This window comes from Pongo abelii, chromosome 17, assembly GCF_028885655.2.
Source record: "Pongo abelii isolate AG06213 chromosome 17, NHGRI_mPonAbe1-v2.0_pri, whole genome shotgun sequence".
In the NCBI taxonomy this organism is placed as follows: Eukaryota; Metazoa; Chordata; class Mammalia; order Primates; family Hominidae; genus Pongo; species Pongo abelii.
Genome location: NC_072002.2, coordinates 37,758,417 through 37,783,291, shown reverse-complemented (window position 1 = coordinate 37,783,291; position 24,875 = coordinate 37,758,417). Strand labels below are relative to the sequence as shown.

General features: G+C 43.4%; 1 protein-coding gene across 1 annotated transcript in view; it reads left to right on the top strand.

Annotated features, from left to right (window-relative positions):
* The first annotated feature begins 377 nt into the window (after positions 1 to 377).
* Positions 378 to 24,875, top strand: part of NPC1 (NPC intracellular cholesterol transporter 1) — a 54,359-nt gene continuing 29,861 nt past the window's right edge. The window contains exons 1-5 of the mRNA XM_024235826.3: positions 378 to 1,081; positions 12,127 to 12,249; positions 13,521 to 13,627; positions 16,723 to 16,898; positions 24,352 to 24,519. Coding sequence (XP_024091594.3) covers positions 1,025 to 1,081; positions 12,127 to 12,249; positions 13,521 to 13,627; positions 16,723 to 16,898; positions 24,352 to 24,519 — 631 coding nt within the window. The 5' untranslated portion in view covers positions 378 to 1,024. The remainder of the gene's footprint in view (positions 1,082 to 12,126; positions 12,250 to 13,520; positions 13,628 to 16,722; positions 16,899 to 24,351; positions 24,520 to 24,875) is intronic.

Below are 24,875 nucleotides of genomic sequence, written 5' to 3'. Positions count from 1 at the left end.
AGGTTTAGTCTTTTCATTGTAAATTTGCTTTCACTGTTGGGAAAGAGATCTTTACCTCCATTTTCTTAACTTCAAAATGGAAATGACAGGTGCTTTTGAGTGGTCTGAATACTTGAAATTTGAGGGAAAATGTTACCAGAAGCACATACAACTAGAGTTAAAGATAAATACATATATTAAACGCATGGCTCAAAAATGACAATGCGTCTTCTTTATCTGCCTTCACGTAGAACTTAAAATAGACCCTGGTCCCCACCTCGGGGTTTCCTCGCGCCCACGGGCTTGCGCTGCGCAGCTGGGCCAGCAGGTGGCGACGCTCCCGCACTTTTTTCCCCGGGCCTGGCCGAGCGGCCACCGCCCACCCCGCGCTCCGCCCCGCCCCGCCCCGCCGCACTCGCCAATCATCACACGGTCAGGCCACCGCGCGTCACCGCCCCGGGCTCTGCTAGAAAGTGCCGGGGTCCAGATTCTTTTCAGGTGACTGGGCTGGGAGAAGTCGCTCAGAGTAATTATCGGAGCCGAAATAAACAGAGACTCCGCGGCCGGGAGGGACCTTACCCGGAAGTCCCACAGAACAGCACTACCCTTCGCTGAAACCTCGCCCGCCCCGTCCAACCCAGAGACGAAAAGGGAAAGCATCACGGCCAGAAACTGTTGGCACAACTCCACACATACTCTCCCGGGCCGAGCCAGACTCCATAAGTCCTGCGCCTGGCCCCCGGGGATTGCAAGGGCTGAGGAGAACGGCAACGCCGGGACCTTGAAGTGGGGTCGCGGCGGCGCTAGCCCCGCCCCAGCCCAGGCCAGGGAGTCCCGGCAGCGGCACCTCCCAGAAGGGGCGGAGCCGACGACGCCTTCTTCCTTCCTGACCTGCGCGCGCAGCCTGCTGCCGCGGTCAGCGCCTGCTCCTGCTCCTCCGCTCCTCCTGCGCGGGGTGCTGAAACAGCCTGAGGAAGTAGAGCCGCCTCCGGGGAGCCCAACCAGCCGAACGCCGCCGGTGTCCGCAGCCTTGCGCGGCCACAGCATGACCGCTCGCGGCCTGGCCCTTGGCCTCCTCCTGCTGCTACTGTGTCCAGCGCAGGTGAGCGGTCGCCGGCCACCGGGACGCCCTGTGGGGACGTGGCGGGGCCGAGAGCCGGGGAAGGCGACGGGCCCAGCAACGGCTCAGGCCCGGGTCCTGGGGAAGTTGGTCTGGCGATGGAGAGCTCGGAGGTCCCTCACTTGTCCTGTTTCTGTCTCCGGCCACGCTCTCTTTCCTGTGGTCTGGAAGAGGGTGGCAGTGGGGGCTTGGGTGACATGTTCTGAGCTTGTTCCATCTGTGGTCACCTAATTTCTCTGTAGGATGTGGCACCAGAAAAAGTGGGTAGAGTGGGATAGGGACACTACTTGCTTTTTAAAAAATTCTGCTATATGCGTACGAACTCCAGAATTTAGGAGCTGTAACCACTTTATTTCCTCTTCTCATCACCTGAGGATGGAGGTGGAAGCAGAGGTAAAGAAGAGACGCAAACTTCCTCAAGCACCCAGTGAAACTGCCTTGAGTACTTGACGTAAGTCAGCTTGGTCTTCTAAAGAGGGCAGGTTACTTTTCATCAACTCCTTTTTACACCTCAGGACACTGAGACTCACAGGGCGGTATTGAATTTCCCCTTGTCACTATTAGCCAGCGACAGGATGGGGCCTGGAACTCAGGCCCCTGCTGACTCCTGGGGCTTTTGCTTGGTTTAATAGCTTTGGGAAGGAGCACCTCACTATTTGTGTGTCTGTAGTTTCCTCTTGTAAAACTGGAGTGGGGCAGTGTCACGCTGTGGCTCTCTCGTTAAACCAAATCAGGATGAGAGTGCCTCCGGGGAATTGTGTCCTTGTGCATATTAACGCCCCTCACATAGGTGTGGCATCAATAGGAAGTGGTGAATCAGAGGAGAGGGGGTTCCGTGGACTAGAAAAAACTCTCCTTGGACTTCTATTTAGTTCTCAGAAGGGGATAGGTGATGTTGATCCAGTAATGGACTAAGAGGCAGGAGAAGGGCTCCGCGGGAGGATCCCTTGAGCTCAGGAGTTCAAGACCAGCCTGGGCAACGTGGTGAAACCCCGTCTTGAAAACATTTTGTTTTTCTTTTCATTGTTGAGGTTGAGGCTGCTGTGAGCTGTGATCACGCCAGTGTACTCCAGCCTGGGCAACAGAGCAAGACCCTGTCTCAAAACAAAAAAGAGAGAGAAATAAATAATAGCAATTATGTGCCTTAGAGAAAATAATGGCTATTCTGTTTCCCTAGAGTTTTTTAAAATTTATTCTTAAAATTTATTTATTTTAGAGACAGGTTCTTGCTCTGTTGCCCAGGCGTGGGGGCAGTGTCGCCATCATAGCTCACTGCAGCCTTGAACTCCTGGCCTCAAGCAGTCATTCCACCTTGGCCTCCCAAAGCACTGGGATTATTGTGAGCAGCACTCCTGGCCCCACCTAGAGTTTTAGATCAGGACCTTAAATAGGCTTTCCTTTTTTTTTTTTTTTTTTTTTTTTTTTTTTTGCAGACAGAGTCTCTGTCGCCCAGGCTGGAGTGTAGTGGCGCAATCTCGGCTCACTGCAACTTCTGCCTCCTGGATTCAAGCAATTCTGGTGCCTCGGCCTCCCAAGTAGCTAGGATTACAGGTGCCCACCGCCACGCCCAGCTAATTTTTGTATTTTTCGTAGAGATGGGGTTTCGCCATGTTGGTCAGGCTGGTCTCGAAATCCTGACCTCTAGCGATCCGCCTGCCTCGTGTGGGGACTACAGGTGTGAGCCGCCTCGCCCAGCTAGGCTTCACATTATTAAGTAGCTTTATCTCTCAAATATTTTTTAAATCTCAAGTACCCAAGGCTGATGGCCAATGAGTGCTTCTTCTATGACATTTGGGATAGGTCAGAGGTTTGTTTTAAGTCTCTAGCAAAAATGCCTGAAAGCCTTTTCAAGGTCTGTAAACCTTAACTGGAAATAATCCTGTTATTATTTTAAAAATTCCTCATGTCTGAAAGCTTTCAGTGCACCTGAACAGATTGGGCTGGAGCCTTGAAGCCAAACAGATTGGGGGAAAGAGAGTGTCTGCTTTTAGAATTCATACCAATGATAGCAGCTCATCTAGCTTCAGTCTGAGCGCCAGTAGAGTTCTATCATGGAATTATGGACTAGTTGTCCTGTGTAAGGTCTGAAATACATGTTGGGGGGATTTTTGCTTTTTCTTGATGTTCAATATGTACAGATGATGAAATAACATTACTAGACTGCCTTGTTTTTAAAACCCTGTAGTCATCTAAAAAATATATGCAGTTTTGAGACATAGCCTTTATTTTTCCTGGCTGTAATTTTGATAAGCTTTATCTTGAGGGACTTGGAACATAGAGAAGCCTGGGTAGAAATTAAGCATTAAAATGGCTTTTCCTGAGAAGACTGGGAATGGTTCATCTTTTGACCTGTGAGTGATTAAGAACAACCATCTCAAATTCGAATGACTGTGGGAAATCTTTCCCCATCTTTCCCACTCCTTGACTGATGCTGTGATCAGAAATTTTACTAACATAAGTAATCAAGGGGAAAATGAGATTTTTTTAAATTTGAGCCAGTAGGCAGAGGGAAAAGGACTCGCTGAATAGGCCTTTGTATTCCTCCAGTGTTTGTTATATTACCCAGAACAAAGAATCACTCTGGTCATGAAGACAGTGTGCTCTCTCTTTTCTGGGTGACCCTCACTCTCCACTCCTAAAAGGGATGTAGTATTCTAAGCATGGCAAATTACCTACAGCGGAAGCCTGGATCAGTCGTCTCTGATCTCGGGTGCCCCTTTCTGCCCTGTGACCTCCAGCTCTGTGAAGGGCATCAGCTCTCCAGTCAAACTGAACTGCTTGCTAGCAAAATCCTGCCCATCTTCCAGGGCCCCATTTCACATGCTGCATTATCTACGACATTCTTGTCCTGTTCCCCTAACTAGAATGCCTTCCCTCTGAAGTTCTGAATCTTTGTTTAAACTGCTGCAACAGCATTTGCTGCCTCATTAAAAGACCTTGGTGTGGGTCTTGACTTTTCTCTGTTCCCAAGAGTGATCTTGGGTAAGCCAGTTATCCTCTGGAGCCTCAGTTTCCTCCTCTGTAAAATTGGATTAACTGTGCCAACTATGCTTGTGAAAGACAAATATTTTCTAATTGAACTACCGAATTGCAGGCTCCTTAAGAGCAATAACTGTTGCTCTCCAATATCATCTACAAATGTGATCAGGACACTTGACTTAGGACTCTTTTTTTTTTTGAAACAGGATCTCGCACTGTCCCCCAGGCTGGAGTGCAGTGGTGTGATTGTGGCTCACTGCAGCATTGACCCTGGGCTCAAGCTATCCTTCCACCTCAGCCTCCCAAGTAGCTGGGACTGCAGGTGCATGCCACCATGCCCAACTAATTTTTAAATTTTTTGTAGATACAAGGTCTTGCTGTGTTGCCCAAGGTGGTCTTGAATTCCTGGGCTGGAGATCCTCCCACCTTGGCCTCCCAAAGTGCTGGGATTACAAGCATGAGCCACCATGCTGGCCCGGGAATCTTTTTTTTTTTTTTTTTCCGAGACCAGGTCTTACTCTGGTTGCCCAGGCTGGAGCGCAGTGGCACGATCTTGGCTCACTACAGCCTCGACCTCCCGGGCTTAGGTGATTCTCCCACATCAGCCTCCCGAGTAGCTGGGACTATAAGTGTGCACCATCATGCCCAGCTAATTTTTTGTATTTTTAGTAGAGAAGGGGTTTTGCCAGCTTGCCCAGGCTGGTCTCGAACTCCTGAACTCAAGTGATACCATCCACCTTAGCCTCCCAAAGTGCTAGGATTACAGGTGTGAGCCACCATGCCTGGCCCACTGGGACTCTTTAATCATAAGATATTTGGGCCTTCAAATGGATTTTGGGGAGAGACTTAGAAACTAGTGGCCATCAAAATTGGATTTGCAATTGGTTTCTAGGTGATGGCAATGATCAGCTGCGGCCAGCCAGGTTTTTCTTCATCTGGACTATGCCTCTCACTTTCAAATTTTTGGAACGTTTGCTTTGGCAACAAAACTTTTAAAAAACCAACTCTCTCTGGTGCAGGTGTTCTGTTGGAGGATTTGAGAGAAGCTTTAAAATTTTATCTTATTACTGTCCCTTGCTTAGGTCACAAGAGGAGCTCAAAATAATTTCATAAACATGAATTGGCTGCCCTGGACACAACAAAGGATAAGATCAAAAGAATTAACCCATTTAAAAAAATCAGTCTAGGCTGGTCCTAAGGTAGTGCGTTATCAATTGATCAAAGTCAGTTACAGATCGAACTCCTTGATCTGCTCTTTCCTCTTTCTCACTACTGCACTTGACTAGTCCAAAACAATAAGTAAATAGTAAAAAAAAAAAAAAAGAAAAAAAGTCCATCTATACACTGTAAAGTGCTGTGTAAATGTTCATAATTACTGTCTTCTTCATAGTTGATGGGGGGAAGGCTGGATACATAAAAAAATGGTAATACAGTAAGAAGTGCTCAGACAAGAATAAAGATAAAATGTTATGGAAAGTCCATTTTTGAGCTGAGCTTTGGAGGATAAGTTAATGTATCAGGTGGACAAGAGGAAAACTAGAGAAAATAGCCAGGAGAGTTGGCTAATTGTTGCCTCAAACTGTTCACTTGAAAAGGGCGAATTTTATGGTATGTAAATTACATCAGTAAAGCTCTTAAAAAAATTTGCAGGGTGCTATATACTAGATTACATAAGACTAGAGACAAAAGCTACCCAAATTTTGCATAGTACTCCATTGCTATCACATCCGATCTTGTTTTATCCTCACAGAGCCCCTTTAAGGTAGGTGTAATGCTGTTTTTCCTATTTTATAGATGCAGACATCAAGGGTCAAATTTGTCCCAAGGTCACATAGCTAGTAGATGGCAGATTGGGTGTTTGAACTGCCGTCTTCTGACTTCTGTGCCCTAGTTTTTTGAAATTCAAGGCTAGATTATTGGTGTTTAGCAAGCTTAATTGAACGGGTGTTCAGCAGATATTCCACTTGGCTAGTAGAGCAGTCTCATTCAAGGCCTGGTTCCGTCCCCAGTGTGGCTCTTCCAGTAGTCTGTAATAGATCAGGAATGGGTTTAGCCTGCTGGCCTGACCCGTGATTCAGTCACCACACTGTGAACATTCCATAGGGAAAAAACTGCAGACAGTGTATACTGGCACCCACTTTCAAAGTTTTGTGGCTCCTAAATGTCTAAGACTAACTAGTAATACGACCTTGGGTAAGTCACATAAAAAACCGGAAGCTAAAGGGGTTATCTGTAAAACAAAGAGTTGGACTAGCTGAGCACACCTGACACTCAAAATATATGACTTAAACACCCACATGCAGGCAGGCCTGGTGCACACACAGATTATCCTTTGTTATGTAGATATGTTCATGCCAGGTTGGCTATAAAACACTTCCAGAGATTTCCGTCAATAGAAGTGAGACCAGCCCAGCAGCCTCCACCCTAAATGTCCTGCCATATTTGTTTGGTCTGCCTTCCTGACTCCAAAGAAACAGCAGGCAGCTTAATCTCTGGACAGGATTCTCCATGCCACTCCCTCCACTCCAGCCTGTGTTGTCCTGACTGGCCAGGCCAGCCTCTGCTCTCTGGAGAAGCAATGAGGTAGGGAAGTTGACCAGCAAGCCCCTCTCCTCTATCCCTTCGCTGGAGCTTGAGCTGGGTATCTCTCCATGTTTTGCCATTAGCTTTACCCATCCAGGACAGGGGCACAAGTGTTGGTGCCAAGCCCTGCACTCCCAGCTCTGGTGGATGGCCAAGTCCTACCCTGGGGTTGAGGACTGTCAGTGGTACTGGGTAAGCGAGTCATTGCTTGACAACTGCCTAGAGAGATACTTTAAAAGATAGGAATGGGAGACATTATTTCTACAAGTGAACAAGTTTATATGGAATGAACATTTGTATAGGATCATCGTGGATGAGACAGTTCATCTCCAGTGCATTCTCCAATTCTGAGGATACATCACTGCACAAACTGGACTAGAGTTTAAATGGTACAGTAGCTGGGGGTGGGGGAGGCAGGAGGACAGGGGGGATGGGTGGAGAATGCTTAACTTGGTGTTCAAAATCTTATGTTATTTATGAGCCATGTGACCTCAGAGTATCTTTGAGCCTGAGTTCACTTACGTGTAAAATTCTACTGTGCTACTGCATAGAGTATCTGAGAAAATGAGGCATGCAGTCGATGTTCGGTAAGTATTTTTGTTTCATTTATTTATTTTACCGCCATGCCTAGAGAACAATAGATGTTCAGTAAGTATTTGAATATGTTAGTTAATGCTTTAGGATTTCCTAAAGGCAGTGGAATAGAATTCTCACTGAGTTCAGAGCTTTTCCATATGATAATGTGTGCTTATGGAGCTCCTGAATGGGGTCCAATTTAGCAGTTGCCATAGTTGCTGACATACAGCACAAGGGGCATGGTTTTTTTTTTAGACGGAGTCTCTCTCTGTTGCCCAGGCTAGAGTGCAGTGGCGCGATCTTGGCTCACTGCAACCTCCGCCTCCCGGGTTCACGCCATTCTCCTGTCTCAACCTGTAGCTGGGACTAGAGGCGCCCGCCACCACGCCCGGCTAATTTTTTTGTATTTTTAGTAGAGACGGGGTTTCACTGTGTTAGGCAGGATGGTCTCGATCTCCTGACCTTGTGATCCGACCACCTCAGCCTCCCAAAGTGCTGGAATTACAGGCATGAGCCACTGCACCTGGCCTAGAAGGGGCATTTTTTAACCTTTCCTGAACTGTTCCTATCATTGTTGAAAGAAGCTTCCCTATCCAGTCATTTTCATAATAATTAAACTCTAGAGCATGTTGTGAAATATCCATATGATCTAACCTTTAAAAATAGAAACTCTTTAGCTGTGTAACTACTAAATTCTGGGTAGAAGCCAAAACAATCAGCACTTCTCATTTCTGAACTTAGATAATCCAGTTGTACTCCCTCAGCTCATTGTGAGTTTTGACAAGTTCTGCATCCATGAACACCAGATGCGATACAGTAGGGAATTTCAAAGGAAGGATTATACACCTAGGTTCTGCCCTCTAGGATTTTACTGTCTTACAAGGGAGTTGAGACAAAAGCGAGAAAATACTCTTGCAACTTCTCCCAACATCACAACTTTGCAATTCTCATAAATTTTGCTTGATCCTAGGGCATGACCAAGGCAGAGGCAGGCAGGTCCTACTTCGTGTGGGAGAGAGGGAAGGAAGGGTAGGTGGTTAGAGTGATAGGTTTGGAATACTGTAGAAAGGAGAGTGGGCAGAGCCAGAGTGAGGTGTCTGGAGCTTGTCACACAGGCAGTGGGAAGGGTGGGTTGTAGGTTTCTGAGCACCAGAAAACTTTGAGCACTGTTCTGGAAGAGGCAAGCGGCAGGCATCTGCACGGGAGACACTGCCGGGTCCAAGTGAGAGCAGGAGGCTGCACCAGGGAGCCTCCCTGGGAGTGAGCAATAGGTTCGCTATGGGAGGTAGGTTCGAAAGGTGCCTGAGGTTTTCATTTGAAACTCTGTTGAAGAGGAATTGGCAATAGAGGAGGAAATACAAATAGAGGAAAGATTGGTTTCTTCTTAAGCACTGAGGCTATTGGGCAGCTAGTGGAAAGTGCTGCTGAAGAGAAGCTGGAGATCACTGAAGCTGAGAGAGGGGTTTGTGGATATAATTAGAGCAGTGTTTATAGGGAGGTGCAGGTGAAGGGACCGAGAGAGAGAAGAGGTTAAAAACACAGAAAAGAAAGAGATGGAGATATGGAGGCCCCTGAGGTGGAGCAGCTGCAGAGGCAGGCCTGGGGGCCAGGAAGCTGGCTCTCCACTTTCAGCTGTTGGTGACAAGGGAGTGAAGGCTGAGCTTCTCCCATTGTGCAGCTGTTCAGTGCACAGGTGCTCATGCTCTTGCACACAGTGGGGTTTGGGGAGGGTGTGATGCTACAGGGAAGACTTTCATGATGCAGCTGATTCTCTTTTATTGAGAGTCTGTTTCTGGAGTCACCTGCTCTGTTTTGAATCCTGGCTTTGCCACTGTGACCTTGGACAAATTATTTAGCCTCAGTGCCTTCATTTCTGCATCTGTAACAGGGGTATAATAACGCCTCCCTCATCAAACTGTTGTAGGATTAATTGGGTTAATTTATGAAGAGCATTTAAAACAGTGCCTAAGCCTGGGACACTGCCAGTGCTTTGTAAGTCTCTGGGTCCTGCTGGCTTAGGTTGCTTCTTTAGGCAGGATGACTTTTTTTATTTGAGACAGGGTTTCACTTTGTTGTCCAGGCTGGAGTGCAGAGGTGCTATCTCAGCTCACTGCAGCCTCAACCTCCTGGGTTCAAGCTCATCTTCTCAGCTCAGCCTCTGGAGTAGCTGGGACTATGGGCACGTGCCACTAGGCTCGGCTAATTTTTGGCTGTTGTTGTTTTGGTTTTGGTTTTTTGTTTGTTTTTTGAGACAGTTTCGCTCTTGTTGCCCAGGCTGGAGTGCAATGGCACAATCTTGGCCCACCACAACCTCCGCCTCTCGGGTTCAAGCAGTTCTCTTGCCTCAGCCTCCTAAGTAGCTGGGATTACAGGCATGCACCCCCACACCTGGCTAATTTTGTATTTTTAATAGAGACAGGGTTTCTCCATGTCGGTCAGGCTGGTCTCGAACTCCTGACCTCAGGTGATTCGCCCTCCTCAGCCTCCCAAAGTGCTGGGATTACAGGTGTGAGCCACCATGCCCGGCCTGTTGTTGTTGTTGTTTTTAAGAGACAGGGTTTCACTATGTTGCCCAGGCTGGTCTCAAACTCCTGGGCTCAAGTAACCCACCTGCCTTGGCCTCCCAAAGTGCTGAGATTATAGGCGTGAGCCGCCACTCCCGGCCACGATGACTTTTTTTTTTTTTTTTTTTGGTCTTCTCTGCTGTGTCTCTAGAAGACAACTTTTTGAGAAGCAAACCTGAGTGTTGATTCAAGCCCAAATTTCCTGGGCTCAGGCATTATTTTTTTAAGTCTTTGGAACCTCTTTGCCGAGGTCTCAAGCAGGTAGAAGACATTAATAATAATTCCTTATATTTGATTGCATGGTGCTCTGTAGTTTACTGAGTACTTACCATATATGTACAGATAGGCCCTTATTTGATCTTCACAGGAACCTGTGAGGTAGGCAGAGCTTATGAGCTTCATTTCGCAGGTAGGAAAACTCCTACATGGTTATGTAACCTGCTCCAGGTGTGATCCCAGGTGCAATCCAGCTCAACAAGCACACTGAGAGCCTCAGGAGCTCTTGGGATCAGAACCCAGGACTCGATCCCACTCTGTGCCGCCTTCTCACCCACCCCTCTTCCACCAAGTGGGTGGAAATAGCACTTGCTTTGAAATAAATAACGAATGATCTTTGTGAAAAGGAACCTAAACAGCAATGGGTCATCTTTATTCACATCTATGGTACCAAGTGCTGAGTAAGGGGATTTTAGACTCCAGACACCCGTCCTGTTTGTCAGGCCAGAACTGCAGTGTGTTGACCGCACGTCTGTCTCTGTCACCCCTGCTCCTGTGGGTAACCAGCCAGAGTGCACCTGAGGCAGAGACAGGCCAATCCCTGGAGAGTTCTGCGAGGTCTAGGGAGGAGTTCTTTGTATTTAAAATTTCATGTAAACCTCAGCAATTTCCTCTGCCTCTGTAGTCAGCTTTTGCCTTTTCAAACTTCAGTTAGATGGATAATGACTTTTACTCATTAGGACTTTTTTCCATTAGTTGGAAACCCAGAGTTGCAATACGTTTCTTTTTTCCTTAGAATCACCAGGTTTATGGGAATAACAATTGGGATTCTCTTTATATAAAAATAGTGGTGGAATCTTGGCACAGGGTTTGTATGTGGCTTTGTTGAAGGCTTGTTGTCACTTCCTTATTTGTATAATTTCCCTCCTTTGTGGCCTAAACATGACTTTCAAAGAGTCAAGAGGAGTTAAGTCCTAATTTTTATTTTAGAACATCTGAAAAATGAATTCTGAGAAAAGTGATATTGATGCCTTGGATTTCCCTACACGTACAAATCCCAATCTCCTGCTGACTTTTTCTTTCATGTTTTTGGGCTTCAGGGACTGTTGTGGGATTTGTATTTTGATACTGAAGGACCAACACAGACTGACTTAGCTTCTTGCCTGTGTGCAGGTCATGTGCCACTGTCACTGGAGAGAATTTCATATTGTGACTTCTGTTCAGATTTTTTTTTTTATGGCTTTCCCATCAGGGTTCTTGGGAGCCATGGCTGCTTCTTGATGTCTTCTGTTTCCCTGTAGAACAGACGATTGCAAGCCCGGGGCCCTGGCAAGCTGGGCCCTCTGTGGCTTTCTGAGTCCATTGTGAGGCAGAGGATCAGGTGCGTTTTGGGCAGCAGTCTTCAGAGCAAGGCACTGACCTGATGATTCACACTGACCCCTCCCCTCCGCTGAATTTTCTGACAACCTTGTGACTCTCACATGGGAAATGTGAGTGGCTTTTGAGAAATCTTTACATAAGAGGTTTTAAAATTTTCTTTTGAGATTGCCTCGGTGTTTTTCCTTAAAGTTAGCACATTCTTTGCTTTCTACTTCAGTCTCAAGGACGGGAAGTTCATTCTTGCTCTTTACATTGGGGTGTTGATGTTTGTGGTTTTGTTGTTTTGTTCTCCGTGTTACTCATGATGTATTGATATTAATTAACCTAAATACATATGGAAATATTCTTTCATTACTTAGAGCTTATATAGTTTCTGGTGCAGATGTGCAAAAATAGTGCTTTAGTAATTGCTAAGTCACTATCTTGCTTTTCTCTCTACTGTGATTCCGAGTGTTTCTTACATGGAACTGTAGCTTCCTCTTATCAACAAATAAGCAGGAAATAGAAATTATGTAAATAAGCAATTTCCATTACCTACTTCACTGACTTGACAAATAGGCATTTGGTCTGCTTTAATTAATATTTTTCAAAATGTTAAGTGCCTGTTGCTGTTACTTCATTTTGCAGGTAGCATTGGAAGTTTCTGTGATTGTACTTGAGTGGGCACTTTTTGTTGAAATTTACCATTGAGACCCTGGTAACACTGAAGTTCATGTTGACTTTCTTTAGGTGTTTTCACAGTCCTGTGTTTGGTATGGAGAGTGTGGAATTGCATATGGAGACAAGAGGTACAATTGCGAATATTCTGGCCCACCAAAACCATTGCCAAAGGATGGATATGACTTAGTGCAGGTAAGTTCATTATCTTAGGCACTGGAACACAAAATGCTGACCACAAGATCCTCTGTAATTATTCCTTAAATGTTATTGCAGGGTGGAGGTGGAGGTGAGACTAATAGGCTTAAGTCTTATCCCAGACTCTAAAACTCTAACCTATAGCGTACAGTGGCAGAGAAAGAACACCGTAACTCCAAAGGCTTAATTTTTCAAGGGCTGACTTTATACCTCTCATAAAGTTTCCCAATAGCAGGTTACTATTTAGAGACTGACCTTGGTACTTCATATGTTGCCCTTGCAGCGTCTACAAAATATATTAGAAGTTAGCTGTTTTTGATTCCTAGATTTCAGGACTCAAATGGACTCTGTTGCTAAGTGGCTTTGACGTCCTTGTCCCCTGGTCATTTTAGTGTTTTCTCTGTGTTCCACTGAGAGCCTGTGAATTTTGGCTGCTACCAGGATTCTGATTTCTGTTCTTTTTTTTACCATCCTGTGATACACAGGGATATTAGAACTAGAAAAATCACGTGAAAAGCTTGGTTTTAGAGGCTTAAAGTAATCAAAAGTCAAGTTGACAGGATAACAGAGCTCCTAGGCTCACTTGTTCATTTCTTTTCTGTTTTTGAGACAGAAGGAACCTTGCTCTTTTGTCCTGGCTGAAGGCTAGAGTGCACTGGCACAATCACGGCTCACTGTAGCCTTGACCTCCTGAGCTCAAGCAATCTCTCAACTCAGCATCCCAAGTAGCTGGGACTACAGGCACGTGCCACAACCCCTGGCTAATTTTTTAAAAATTGTTTGGGGAGATGGGGCTTCACCATGTTGCCCAGGCTGGTCTCGAACTCCTAGGCTCAAGCAATCCTCCCTCCTCAGCCTTCCTAAGTACCGGGATTACAGGCATGAGCCACAACACCTGTCCTCACTTGCTGCTTTCATCATAATTATTAAAGGTTTCAACTTTCCCTGGAATTACTAATAGAAATAGTAAGTAGCTCTCTGGTTGAATTGAATCAAACAAACAACACTAAGAAGACATAAAATGATTGTCAGGAGAGGACAGAAAGCTTCCAAATAAAAAGAAAATTAGAAATGTCTCTACTTGTGAATAAGTAGTAAATGTGTAGCCTTTTAAAATAATTGTATAAAAACTTTGCAAATACAGGATGTGTCTTACCCTTTTGTACTTCAGAAGGATTACATGAATAAATGTGTCTTAGTTCATTGAGAAATTTTGACCTTACTTTAACTACTGCCTACTCCCGTGTCTGTGCTCTTTCACTTGAAAGGAACTCTGTCCAGGATTCTTCTTTGGCAATGTCAGTCTCTGTTGTGATGTTCAGCAGCTTCAGACACTAAAAGACAACCTGCAGCTGCCTCTACAGTTTCTGTCCAGGTAGGTTCTGCTGGGGAAACAGAACAACTGGGCTGTAGATACTTGTGAACTGGTAATGCTCAGCTTTCCGTTTATTCTTTGTTTGTTTGTTTACATATTTTTATTTATATATGTCTGTATATTAATATATTTATACATATATGTATACATTTAAAGTAGGTGAATATATATTTATATATTAAAAATACATGTATGTATAATGTGTATGCGTGCTTATGTGTATAATAGAGACAGAGTCTCACTCTGCTGCCCAGGCTAGAGTGCAGTGGTTTGTGGTGTGATCACAGCTCACTGCAGCTTAAACCTCCTAGGCTCCAGTGATTGTTCTACCTTAGCCTCCTGAGTAGCTAGGACTACAGGCATGCACTACCATGTCCAGCTAATTTTATTTATATTTTCTTTATTAATTTTTTTTTTTGAGACAGACTCTTGCTCTGTCACCGAGGCTGGAGTACAGTGGCATGATCTCAGCTTACTGCAACCTCCTCCTCCCGGGTTCAAGCGATTCTCCTGCCTCAGCCTCCCCAGTAGCTGGGACTACAGGCACATGCCACCACACCTAGCTAAGTTTTATATTTTTAGTAGAGGTGGGGTTTCACCATGTTGGCCAGGCTGGTCTCAAACTCCTGACCTCAAGTCATCCACCCGCCTCGGCCTCCCAGAGTGCTGGGATTACAGGCATGAGCCACTGCACCTAGCCTAATTTTTATTTTTTTTCTAGAGATGAGGGTCTCACTATGTTGGCTGGGCCTGGTCTCAAATGATCCTCCCACCTTAGCCTCCCAGAGTGCTGGATTATAGGTGTGAACCACAGTGCCCAGCCAGTTTGTTTTTTTTTTTAAGTCAGTTTTTGTTTTGTTTTATTTTAAGAAAGTACTCTTACAATTTGTCAGAAATAAAGAGAAAAACAGTAATTACCAGACTTGGTTCACTTCCCAGTTGCATTCAGAGTTGATGCTTGGTTTCCTCTGCGATGTTCTCACCCTGCAGGGTATCTGCACTGCGGCCAGGCCCCTTTCAAACTTGAGCTGTGCACTGTGGGGAAGAGAGGTTCCTAGGGGTCCTGCTCAGGTGCCTGGCCTGAGACTGTCATCATGCAGTCCTTCCTCTCCCCGCGTGCCTTGCTTTGTGCGTCATTCTTGTCTCTCCCTCTGGTGAAGGGATGTGATAGAGTCAGGTCCTCAGTAGAGCCGGCCTCGGGGAACTGTTAAAAAGCTTGTTCTGCTGTAGCTGGCTGGTTTTGTCAAACTTTGTTTTTTATCTGTTCTGTTGGCTATGACCCTGAGCAGTGAAAAAGGGCTTGGTAATAGATGTTCTTCTCTAGGCCTAGCCAGCACTTCTCAAATATGCAAAAGAGCAAGCTGGTGGTGGTCTTTAGAACAGCAGATTGTGGTATCTTTCTAAATGTTTCAGACTTCAGCACACTGATAAAGATGTTTGGGAAGCAAATATTAAAAAGGGAAAATGCTTCTCTGCACAAATATCGCTGCAGGTGGTGATAGGGCACAAGTTGGCTTCCAGTGAAGAAATTCTGCTTCCTACCAAAAGTTGACAATAGAGAATGGAAAACCACCACTAAATTGTTTTTTCAGAACAACAAAAGTTGAGACTGGAATTGGGCCAGCATATCCTATAAAAGGCTTGTGGACATTGGTGGAACCAAACTGGAGCCTTGCACACTCAGTCAGAACACATTTATTTAGGATCCACCATAGGTGAGGCATTATGGACATATGGACATAAACATAAAAAGATAGCCAACCTTTCTCCATATTATCAGAGGTACCAAAACTTGATTTATAATAGCAAATAGGAGAAACAACCTGATATTTGGAAAAATATACAGCTGTCAAAATTAGTGATTGTGGGCATTAAATGTAGTAACATGGAAAAGGTTTGAAAACTGTGCACCCCAAGAGTGATTCCTATTAGAATAATGTAATTGTGGTTTCTGGCTTTGTTGCAGTAAAGCAGTGGGGCTCCTGAAAGAGAGTGTGTGCTTCTGTATCTCCTTCACTAGAACAGAGGCTCTTGAAGGCCAGGACACACTTTTTTCATTCTTTGTCTTACATGGTCACTGGGACTGGATCGAAGTATAAAGTAATCTTGATTGCAAGAATGCAAGTCTAATGAAACAACAGCTTTTGCAAGTAACAGTGGACCAAAGGGAAAAGAGAGCTCTTTTATCATGTAACAAGTCAACATTAGGAGCTTAAACTTTGAACCTGAAGGATAGCAGGCAGCTTATGGTTCTTGTGCAGTTGTGTGCTCCTGAAGCGCATGCAACCAGAGAACAACATTGCTGTTCTCTATCTTTACAAACCATGGGGATTTCTCCTTGTGTTTCAGGAGGGCCTAGTGATTTTCTGGGGCTTGAAAGAAAACCTTTCAATAGGTTATAAGATGATGATTCTCATGATAATTCTCATTATTTTGTTTTATTTTCTTCTTAATCAAAATTGTCAGCTGGTGCGGTGCTCATGTCGATAATCCCAGCACTTTGGAAGGCCAAGGCAGGAGGGTTGCTTGAGTTTAGGAGTTTGAGACCATCCTGGGCAACACAGTGAGACCCACATCTCTACAAAAAAATTTTAAAAATTAGCCAGGTGTGGTGGTGTGCGCCTGTAGTCCTAGCTACTTGGGAGGCTGAGGTGGGAGGATTGCTTGAGCCTAGGAGCTCAAGGTTACAGTGAGTTGTGTTCACGCCACTGCACTCAGCCTGGGCGACAAAGTGAGACCCTTTCTCAAAAAAAAAATAATAATAATAATTGTCTTCCTGATGCTCCAAAGTCCCTTTACTCTAGGTCAGAGAATGTATGTCTCTAAATTATAAAGTGCAGAATTCAGAGAAGCATCTCTTTCTTTTTGAAATTATAATTGGACACAATAAATGCAGAAGGTAATTAGGGCATTTTTTAAAGGTGTGCCTTTATTTTAACATGAAGTTTAAGTTTAGAATTGCTGGGTTTTAATATGTTCTCTTGGTCATTTGTCACTTTACAGTAAGTTTAAAATATTCTTTGTCTATTTAAAATCGTTCTCACTGGCCCTATTATGTGTGAGATCATGCAGAATATAATTTACTTTTCCTTTAGATGTCCATCCTGTTTTTATAACCTACTGAACCTGTTTTGTGAGCTGACATGTAGCCCTCGACAGAGTCAGTTTTTGAATGTTACAGCTACTGAAGATTATGTTGATCCTGTTACAAACCAGACGAAAACAAATGTGAAAGAGTTACAGTACTACGTCGGACAGAGTTTTGCCAATGGTAAATAAACTTTTAATTATTCCTCTTTTACAGCTGGCATCAGGACAGCAGAGCAAATTATTCCTTTTAGTTGTCCTGTCAACTCTGGAAAATCACAATTTTCAGTTCCATTGGCCAGGAAATAAGAGTTGTTGCTTTGCTTGTATCTTAGGACTTGAACTGCAACGAATATAACAATCTCCTTAAAGCGCTTGCTTTAACTCCCCCTAACTTTAACTTCCCACATGGAAAATTTTAGTATGGGCAAGTTTGCATCTATACACTTCAGTAACCAGTGGATCTTTGACTCTAACAGATGTGAGTTGTGTAATGTCATAAATTACTGCAAGACTGAGAAGATAGAACTATTAATAGTTGGCAGAGAAGAGGTCATGACTTGGAAGAATCAGATCACCATAAAGGAAAGTCAGCAGGTCTAACAGATAGCAGAAATGATCCCCAGCATTGACCAACATACAACATTTAATTATAATGACAAAGTAAAAAGGTAACAAAAAATTCCATAGAAAAAAGGTCTCATTCACAAAAGCAACAAAAAATAAGGCACTTAGGAATCCAAAAGATGTGACATACAAGGCAACCTGACTGAATGGAGAGAGGTCATTTTGTCCAGAAACAGAAGCCTGCGTGTATGGAAAGTGGATGTGTAACACGTGTGTCATTACAAATCATTGAGAGAAAAGGTGGGCTAGTTGATAAATGAGATGAGAAAATAGATTATATTTATCTAATTTCAATTTTTACAGATAATAAAAAAATCAATTGTATAGATTAAAAATCCCAATTGGAAAGTTTTAGAAGTAAATATAGAATATCTTTATGACTTTAAGATAAAGGAAAGATTTCTAGACAGAGGAAAAGCAGAAACCATAAGGAAAATATTTATGAATATAAACAACTGTTATCTAGAGCAGACAGCGAAATGCAAATTTGAACAGTAAACTACCATTTCACACCTCATCAGCTTGGCACAAATTAAAAAGTTGGTCAATTTCAACTGTGGGTGAAAATGTGAAGCAATAGGAATACTAATATACTCCACCACTTATAACCATAATTTGGTACAATTGTTTCAAAACTATTTGAAAAACAACTTTGCAATACGTAGTAAAGTTGAAGATAACCCTCCTCCCAGAAATTTCACTTATAGATGCCTGCCTTAGAGAAACTCTAAATGCATGTAAACCTGGAGACCCATATAAGAACACCCACTGTAACATAATTGTGATTGTGAAAAATTGAAGACCTCAAGAGAACAAGAAGACAAGACACAGCCTGGGAGAAAGTATTTGCAAAAGACATATATTAGTAAGGACTATTATTCAAAATATACAAATAACTCCTAAAACTCAACAATAAGAAAGCAAACAGCCCAATTGAAAAATGGACAAAACAACCTGAACAGATACCTCACCAAAGAAGGCATACAGATGGTAAATAAGTACATGAGAAGAGATGCTCAACATTATGTCATTAGAGAATTACAAATTAAAACAACGAGATACCACTACACATCTATTAGAATGGCCAAAATTCAAGACACTTGCAACACCAAATGCTGGCAATGAGCTCTCATTCATTGATGGTGGGAGTACAAAATGGTACAGCCACCTTGGAAGATAGTTTAGCAGTTTCTTACAAAACTAATCATACTCCTTGGTATTTACCCAAATGAGTTAAAAATGTGTCTACCCCAAAACCTGCACGTGGATATTTGTAGCAGCTTTGTCCATAAGTGTCAAAATTTGGAAGCCAGCAAGATTTCTCTCAGTAGGTGAATGGGTAAATAAACTGCTACATCCACACAATGGAATATTATTCAGTGCTAAAAAGCCATGAAAATTCAGTGCTATCAAGCCATGAAAGTACATGGACGAACCTTAAATCCTATTACTAAGGAAAGCCAATCTGAAAAGACGACTCACTATATGATTCCACTATATGACGTTCTAGGAAAGGCAAAACCGTGGAGACAGTAAAAAGTCAGTGATTGCCATGGGTTAGGAGATAGGAAGGCATAAGTAGAGCACAGAAGATTTTTAGGTGGTGAAAATACTCTATATGATACTACAATGGTGGTTACATGTGTATATGACATTTTGAAACAAAAGTACTACATACTTAAAACAAGTACACAAACATGCATGGGAAGGATAAACATCAAATTCAGGATTGTGTTTACCTTAGGGAAGGGGCTACTGTCAGGGAGGGGTAATTGGGGAGCTTCAACTGAATCTATAGAGTGTGTGTGTATGTTTAAGTATTTTTTTATTTTTTGGAAAAGACGGGCCTCACTGTGTTGGTGAGGCTGGTCTTGAACTCCTGGCCTTAAGTGACCCTCCTGCCTCAGCCTACCAAAGTGTTGGGACTGTAGGTGTGAGCCACCACACCTGGCCTATAGTGCATTATTATTTTTATTTAGTTTTTAAATTATGCCATAGCCAGTTCTGAATAGTGCAGTACTATAAAACAGAGTTAAGGTCTCATGCTGTCACCCAGGCTGGAATACAGTGATGCAATCATGGCTCACTGCAGCCTCAACCTCCTAGGTTCAAGCAGTCCTCCTGGGTAGTTGGAACCACAGGCATGTGCTACCACACCTGGCTAATTAAAAACAAATTTTTTTTTGTAGAGATAGGGTCTTGCTTTTTTGCCCAGGCTGGCCTCAAACTCCTGGCCTCAAGCGATCTTCCCACAGTGCTGAGATTACAGGTGTGAGTCACTGCATCTGGCCGAGTCCATTATTTTTTTAATGTTGAGGCAAATGTTGTAAAATGGTAAGACTGATAATTAACTGGGTAATGAGGAAATGAGAATTGCATTATTCTCCATGTCTTTTGTATGCTTGAAATATAAAATAAAACCTGAAAACCAAATGGTGAGCTGGAAGATATGAGGGAATTACCCAGAAAACAGCATACAGATACAAAGATCTATAAATCATTAAAGAAATGACATATAAGATAACATGAGAAGCTCCAGAGAGTTGGGGAAAGACAATAATAATCAAAGGGATGATGAGGATTTTCCAGAATGGATAAGGGATGAACCCTGAGAACTTAGAGAAAATTCAGCATACAAAAATCAGTTGTATTTCTGTACACTTGCAATGGACAATCTCAAAGTGAAGGGATAATGAGGATTTCCAGAGTGGATAAGGGATGAACCCTGAGAACTTAGAGAAAATTCAGCATACAAAAATCAGTTGTATTTCTGTACACTTGCAATGGACAATCTCAAAGTGAAAATAAAACAATTCCATTTACTATATAGTATGGGAAATACTTAGGAGTAACTATAACAGAAGGTAAAACACTTTAAAACTAAAGAACAGCCGGGTGCAGTGGCTCACACCTGTAATCCAAGCACTTTGGAAGGCCGAGGCAGGCAGATCACAAGGTCAAGAGATTGAGACCGTCCTGGCCAACATGGTGAAACCCCATCTCTACTAAAAATACAAAAATTAGCTGGGCGTGGTGGCACTCGCTTGTAATGCCAGCTACTTGGGAGGCTGAGGCATGAGAATCACTCAAACCTGGGACACAGTGGTTGCAGAAGCCGAAATTGTGCCACTGCACTCCAGCCTGGCTGACAGAGTGAGACTCCATCTCAAAAAAAGAAAAACAAACAAAAAAAACACTAAAGAACATTATTCAGAGAAATTCACAAGGATCTAAATAAATGGAAAGACATTCCATGTTTATCAATCAAAAGACTTAATATTTTTTAGATATCAGTATTCTCCAAGTTGTTTTATAGATTCAGGGCAATCTCTGTTATAATCCCAACTGACTTCTTTGTAGAAATTGACAAGCTGATTCTGAAATTCACATAGAAGTTTGAGGGACTTAGAATAGTAAAACAACCCTGAAAAAAGAACAAAATAGGAAGACTCACACTTCTCAATTTCAAAACTAAGCAATGGAAATCAAGACAGTGTGGTACTGGAATAAAGATAGACATATAAATCAGTGGAATATAACTGAGAATAAATAATATATCTATGGTCAATTGATTTTTGACAAGGGTGCCAGGGCCATTCAATGAGAAAAGAATACCCTTCATCAAATGGTGCTGCAATAACTGGATACACACATGCAAAAATAAATAAATAAATAATAATGAAATTGGGCCCTACCTCACACCATATGTTAAAGAAATTAACTCAAAGTGGATCAGAGACCTAAATGTAAGAGCTAAAAACTATAAAACAGAATAAAACATAGGGATTAATTTGCACGGCCTCATATTTGGCACTTGATTCTTAAATATGACACCAAAAACAAGAGCAACAACAGAAAAAAAGATTAATTGGACTTCATTAAAATAAAAAAGTTTGTATTTCAGAGGACGCCATCAAGAAAAGACAAGAAGGCCAGGCACAGTGACTCAGACCTGTTATCCCAGCAGTTCGGGTGGCTGAGGCAGGAGGATTGATTGAGCCTGGGAGTTCAAGACCAGCCTCGGTGACAAAGTGAGACCCTGTGTCTACAAAAAATAATTAGCCAGGCATGGTGGCATGTACCTGTGGTCCCAGCCACATGGTTATCTGAGGCAGGAAGATTGCTTGAGCCCAAGGAGGCTGCACTAAGTACCTTGCACTCCAGCCTGGGTGACAGAGTGAGACCATGTCTCAAAAAAAAGGACAAGAAAATGTTTGAAAATTGTATATTTGATAAGGGACTTGTATCTAGAATACATAAAGAACTCTTGGCCGGGCGCTGTGGCTCATGCCTGTAATCCCAGCACTTTGGGAGGCCGAGGCAGGTGGATCACCTGAGGTCAGGAGTTCGAGACCAGCCTGGCCAACATGGTGAAACCCTGTCTCTACTAAAATAGAAAAATTAGCCAGGCGTGGTGGTGTGCACCTGTAATCCCAGCTACTCGGGAGGCTGAGGCAGGAGAATTGCTTCAGCCTGGGAAGTGTAGGTTGCAGTGAGCTGAGATCACACCATTGCACTCCAGCCTGAGGGACAGAGACTCCATCTCCAAAAAAAAAAAAAAGAACTCTTACTACCCAATGATAAATAGATAAATAACCCAATTTAAAATGGCAAAAGATCTGAATAGAGTAGACATTTCTCCAAGGAAGATATACAAATGGCCAACAAGCACATGAGAGATGTTCAATACTATGAGTCATCAGGGAAATACAAATCAAAACCACAATGAGATACGACTTCACACCCACCAGGATGGCTAGACTCAAAGTCAGATAACAAGAAGTGTTGACAAGGCTGTGGAAAACAGGAACCTTTATTAAAAAGAAACCCAAAAACCAAGAACAGCTGGGCACAGTGGCTCATGCCTATAATCCAGCACTTCGGAAGGCCAAGGCAGATAGATCACCTTAGCTCAGGAGTTTGAGACCAGCCTGGGCAGCATGGTGAAACCCCATCTCTACAAAAACTTAGCTGGGTATGGTGGTGCACATCTGTAGTCCCAGCTACTTGAGAGGCTGAGGTGGGAGGATCACTTGAGCCTGAGGGGCAGAGGTTGCCAGTGAGCTGAGATCACACCACTGCACTCCAATCTGTGTGACAGAGTGAGACCCTACTTTGGAAAACAGTTTGGCAGTTCCTGAAACAAACATAGAACTACCATATGACCCATCAATTCCACTCACAAGACGAATGAAAGTATAGGTCAACACAAAAACTTATACACAAATGCTTCTAGCAGCATTACTGATAATAGCCAAACTGTGGAAACAACTCAGATATTTATCACCTGATATATGGATAAACAAAACGTATGTCCATACAATGAAATGTTGTTCGGCCATAAAAAGAAATGAAGTATTGATACATGCCACAATATGCATGAACCTTGAGAACATTATGCTAAATGAAAGAAGCCGGTCATGAAAGACCACATATTATATGACTGGATTTATGTGAAATGTCTGAAATAGTCAAATAAATAGTGATAGTTAGTGGTTGCTTAGGGCTTAGGGAAGTAGGGAGGTAGTTGAGCATAGCTAGAATACAGGATTTCTTTTGAGGTGATGAAAATGTTCTAAAATTGATTATGGTGATGGTTGCATATATCTATGAATATGCTAAACTCCATTAAATTATATAGTTTAAGGGGGTAAATTGTAAATTACATGTAATTATATTGTAAATTATATAGCGCCACCACACCTGGCTAATTTTTTTATTTTTTGTAGAAACGGGGTTTTGCCATATTGCCCAGGCTGGTCTGGACCTCCTGAGCTCAGGCAGTCCACCCACCAGGGCCTCCCAAATTACTGGGATTAAAGGCATGCATGACCACCCCTGGCCCAAAGACAAATATCTTAAAAGCAAATAGAGACGAGACACAAATCACCTTAAGACAATGATAGTTGGAGATTTTCTTACCAGCCATAATAGAGCCCAGAAGGCAATGGAATAATCTATTGAGAATTCTGAGGGAGATGACTGTCACCCTAGTTAACCTGTCTTTCCAGAGCAAGGGTAAAACAAAATGAATGTGTAAGCATCTCCTTGAAGAGAAGGGAAAGAAGATCCTGGGAAGTTTCTAGCAAGCAGGGACTGGTAAATAAGAATCGACAGTACAGGACCCATTCCAGCTATTTTCTTAGGTGTAATACACTGATACTATCCTTATGTAATGTGTTGTCTTTATGTATAATAAAATAAAATCCAAAAAGATAACAGTATTAGGTTTTGTTTTTTGCTTTTTGTTTTTGAGATGGAGTCTTGCTCTGTCACCCAGGCTGGAGTGCAGTGGCGCGATCTCGGCTCACTCCAAGCTCTGCCTCCCGGGTTCATGCCATTCTCCCACCTCAGCCTCCCGAGTAGCTGGGACTACAGGCTCCTGCCACCACGCCTGGCTAATTTTTTGTATTTTCAGTAGAGATGGGGTTTCACTGTGTTAGCCAGGATGGTCTTGATCTCCTGACTTTGTGATCCGCACACCTCGGCCTCCCAAAGTGCTGGGATTACAGGTGTGAGCCACCGCGCCCGGCCAACAGTATTAGGTTTATTGACACGTGACCTCTGCCCTAAAACCAGTTTTCCAAGTAAGTTCCGTAATTCTCTGGCTGTGTAGCTTCCTGTGGCAGAGGTATTCTGGAACCAGCTTTGTTAACTGAAGAAGTACTAAGGCTCTTAGCTGCGTCTTCCTGGGCCTTGGTATGCTCTTCTATATAGTGGGGATTCAACTTCTCCAAGCTGTTGTGAGAGCTATGAGATAATGTGTGCCTTTCCCTTTCCTGTCTGTTTTTTACTTTTAAGTTACTTGGAATCGGGCCTCCATATTATTTGCAGGGTGATAAGCCAATTTAAAGGGAATCTCTGTTCGTGCCCTTAGTGTTTGCTGTCCAGCATTCCAGCATGGTGCATATGGAGTTCGTGTTTCCCTTCAAGAGGCCTTTTGTAAGATCTTGCCTTGTGAATTACAGTAAGCATCTTGTCTTCTTTTTCCTTTGGGTTTCCTCTTCTAGCAATGTACAATGCCTGCCGGGACGTGGAGGCCCCCTCAAGTAATGACAAGGCCCTGGGACTCCTTTGTGGGAAGGACGCTGATGCCTGTAATGCCACCAACTGGATTGAATACATGTTCAATAAGGACAATGGACAGGCACCTTTTACCATCACTCCCGTGTTTTCAGGTGGGTATAAAGATTCCAGGTTTGGTGTGTTTATGATATTGTTTTAAAGCCAAGGAACTGGGTGGGCACAGTGGCTCACCAGTGCTTGGGGAGACTGAGGCAAGAGAATTGCTTAAGACCAGGAGTTCCAGACCAGCCTGGGCAATGTAGTGAGGCCCCATCTCTACGAAAGAATTAAACATTAGCCAGGTGTGGAGACATGCATCTGTAGTCCCAGCTACTTGGGAGGCTGAGGCAGGAGGATTGCTCGGGTCCAGGAGTTAAAGGCTGCAGTGAGTTATGATCATCCCATTGTACTCCAGCCTTGGTGAGGGCAAAGCCCTGTCTCTCCATGAATGAATGAATCAATCTTAGTT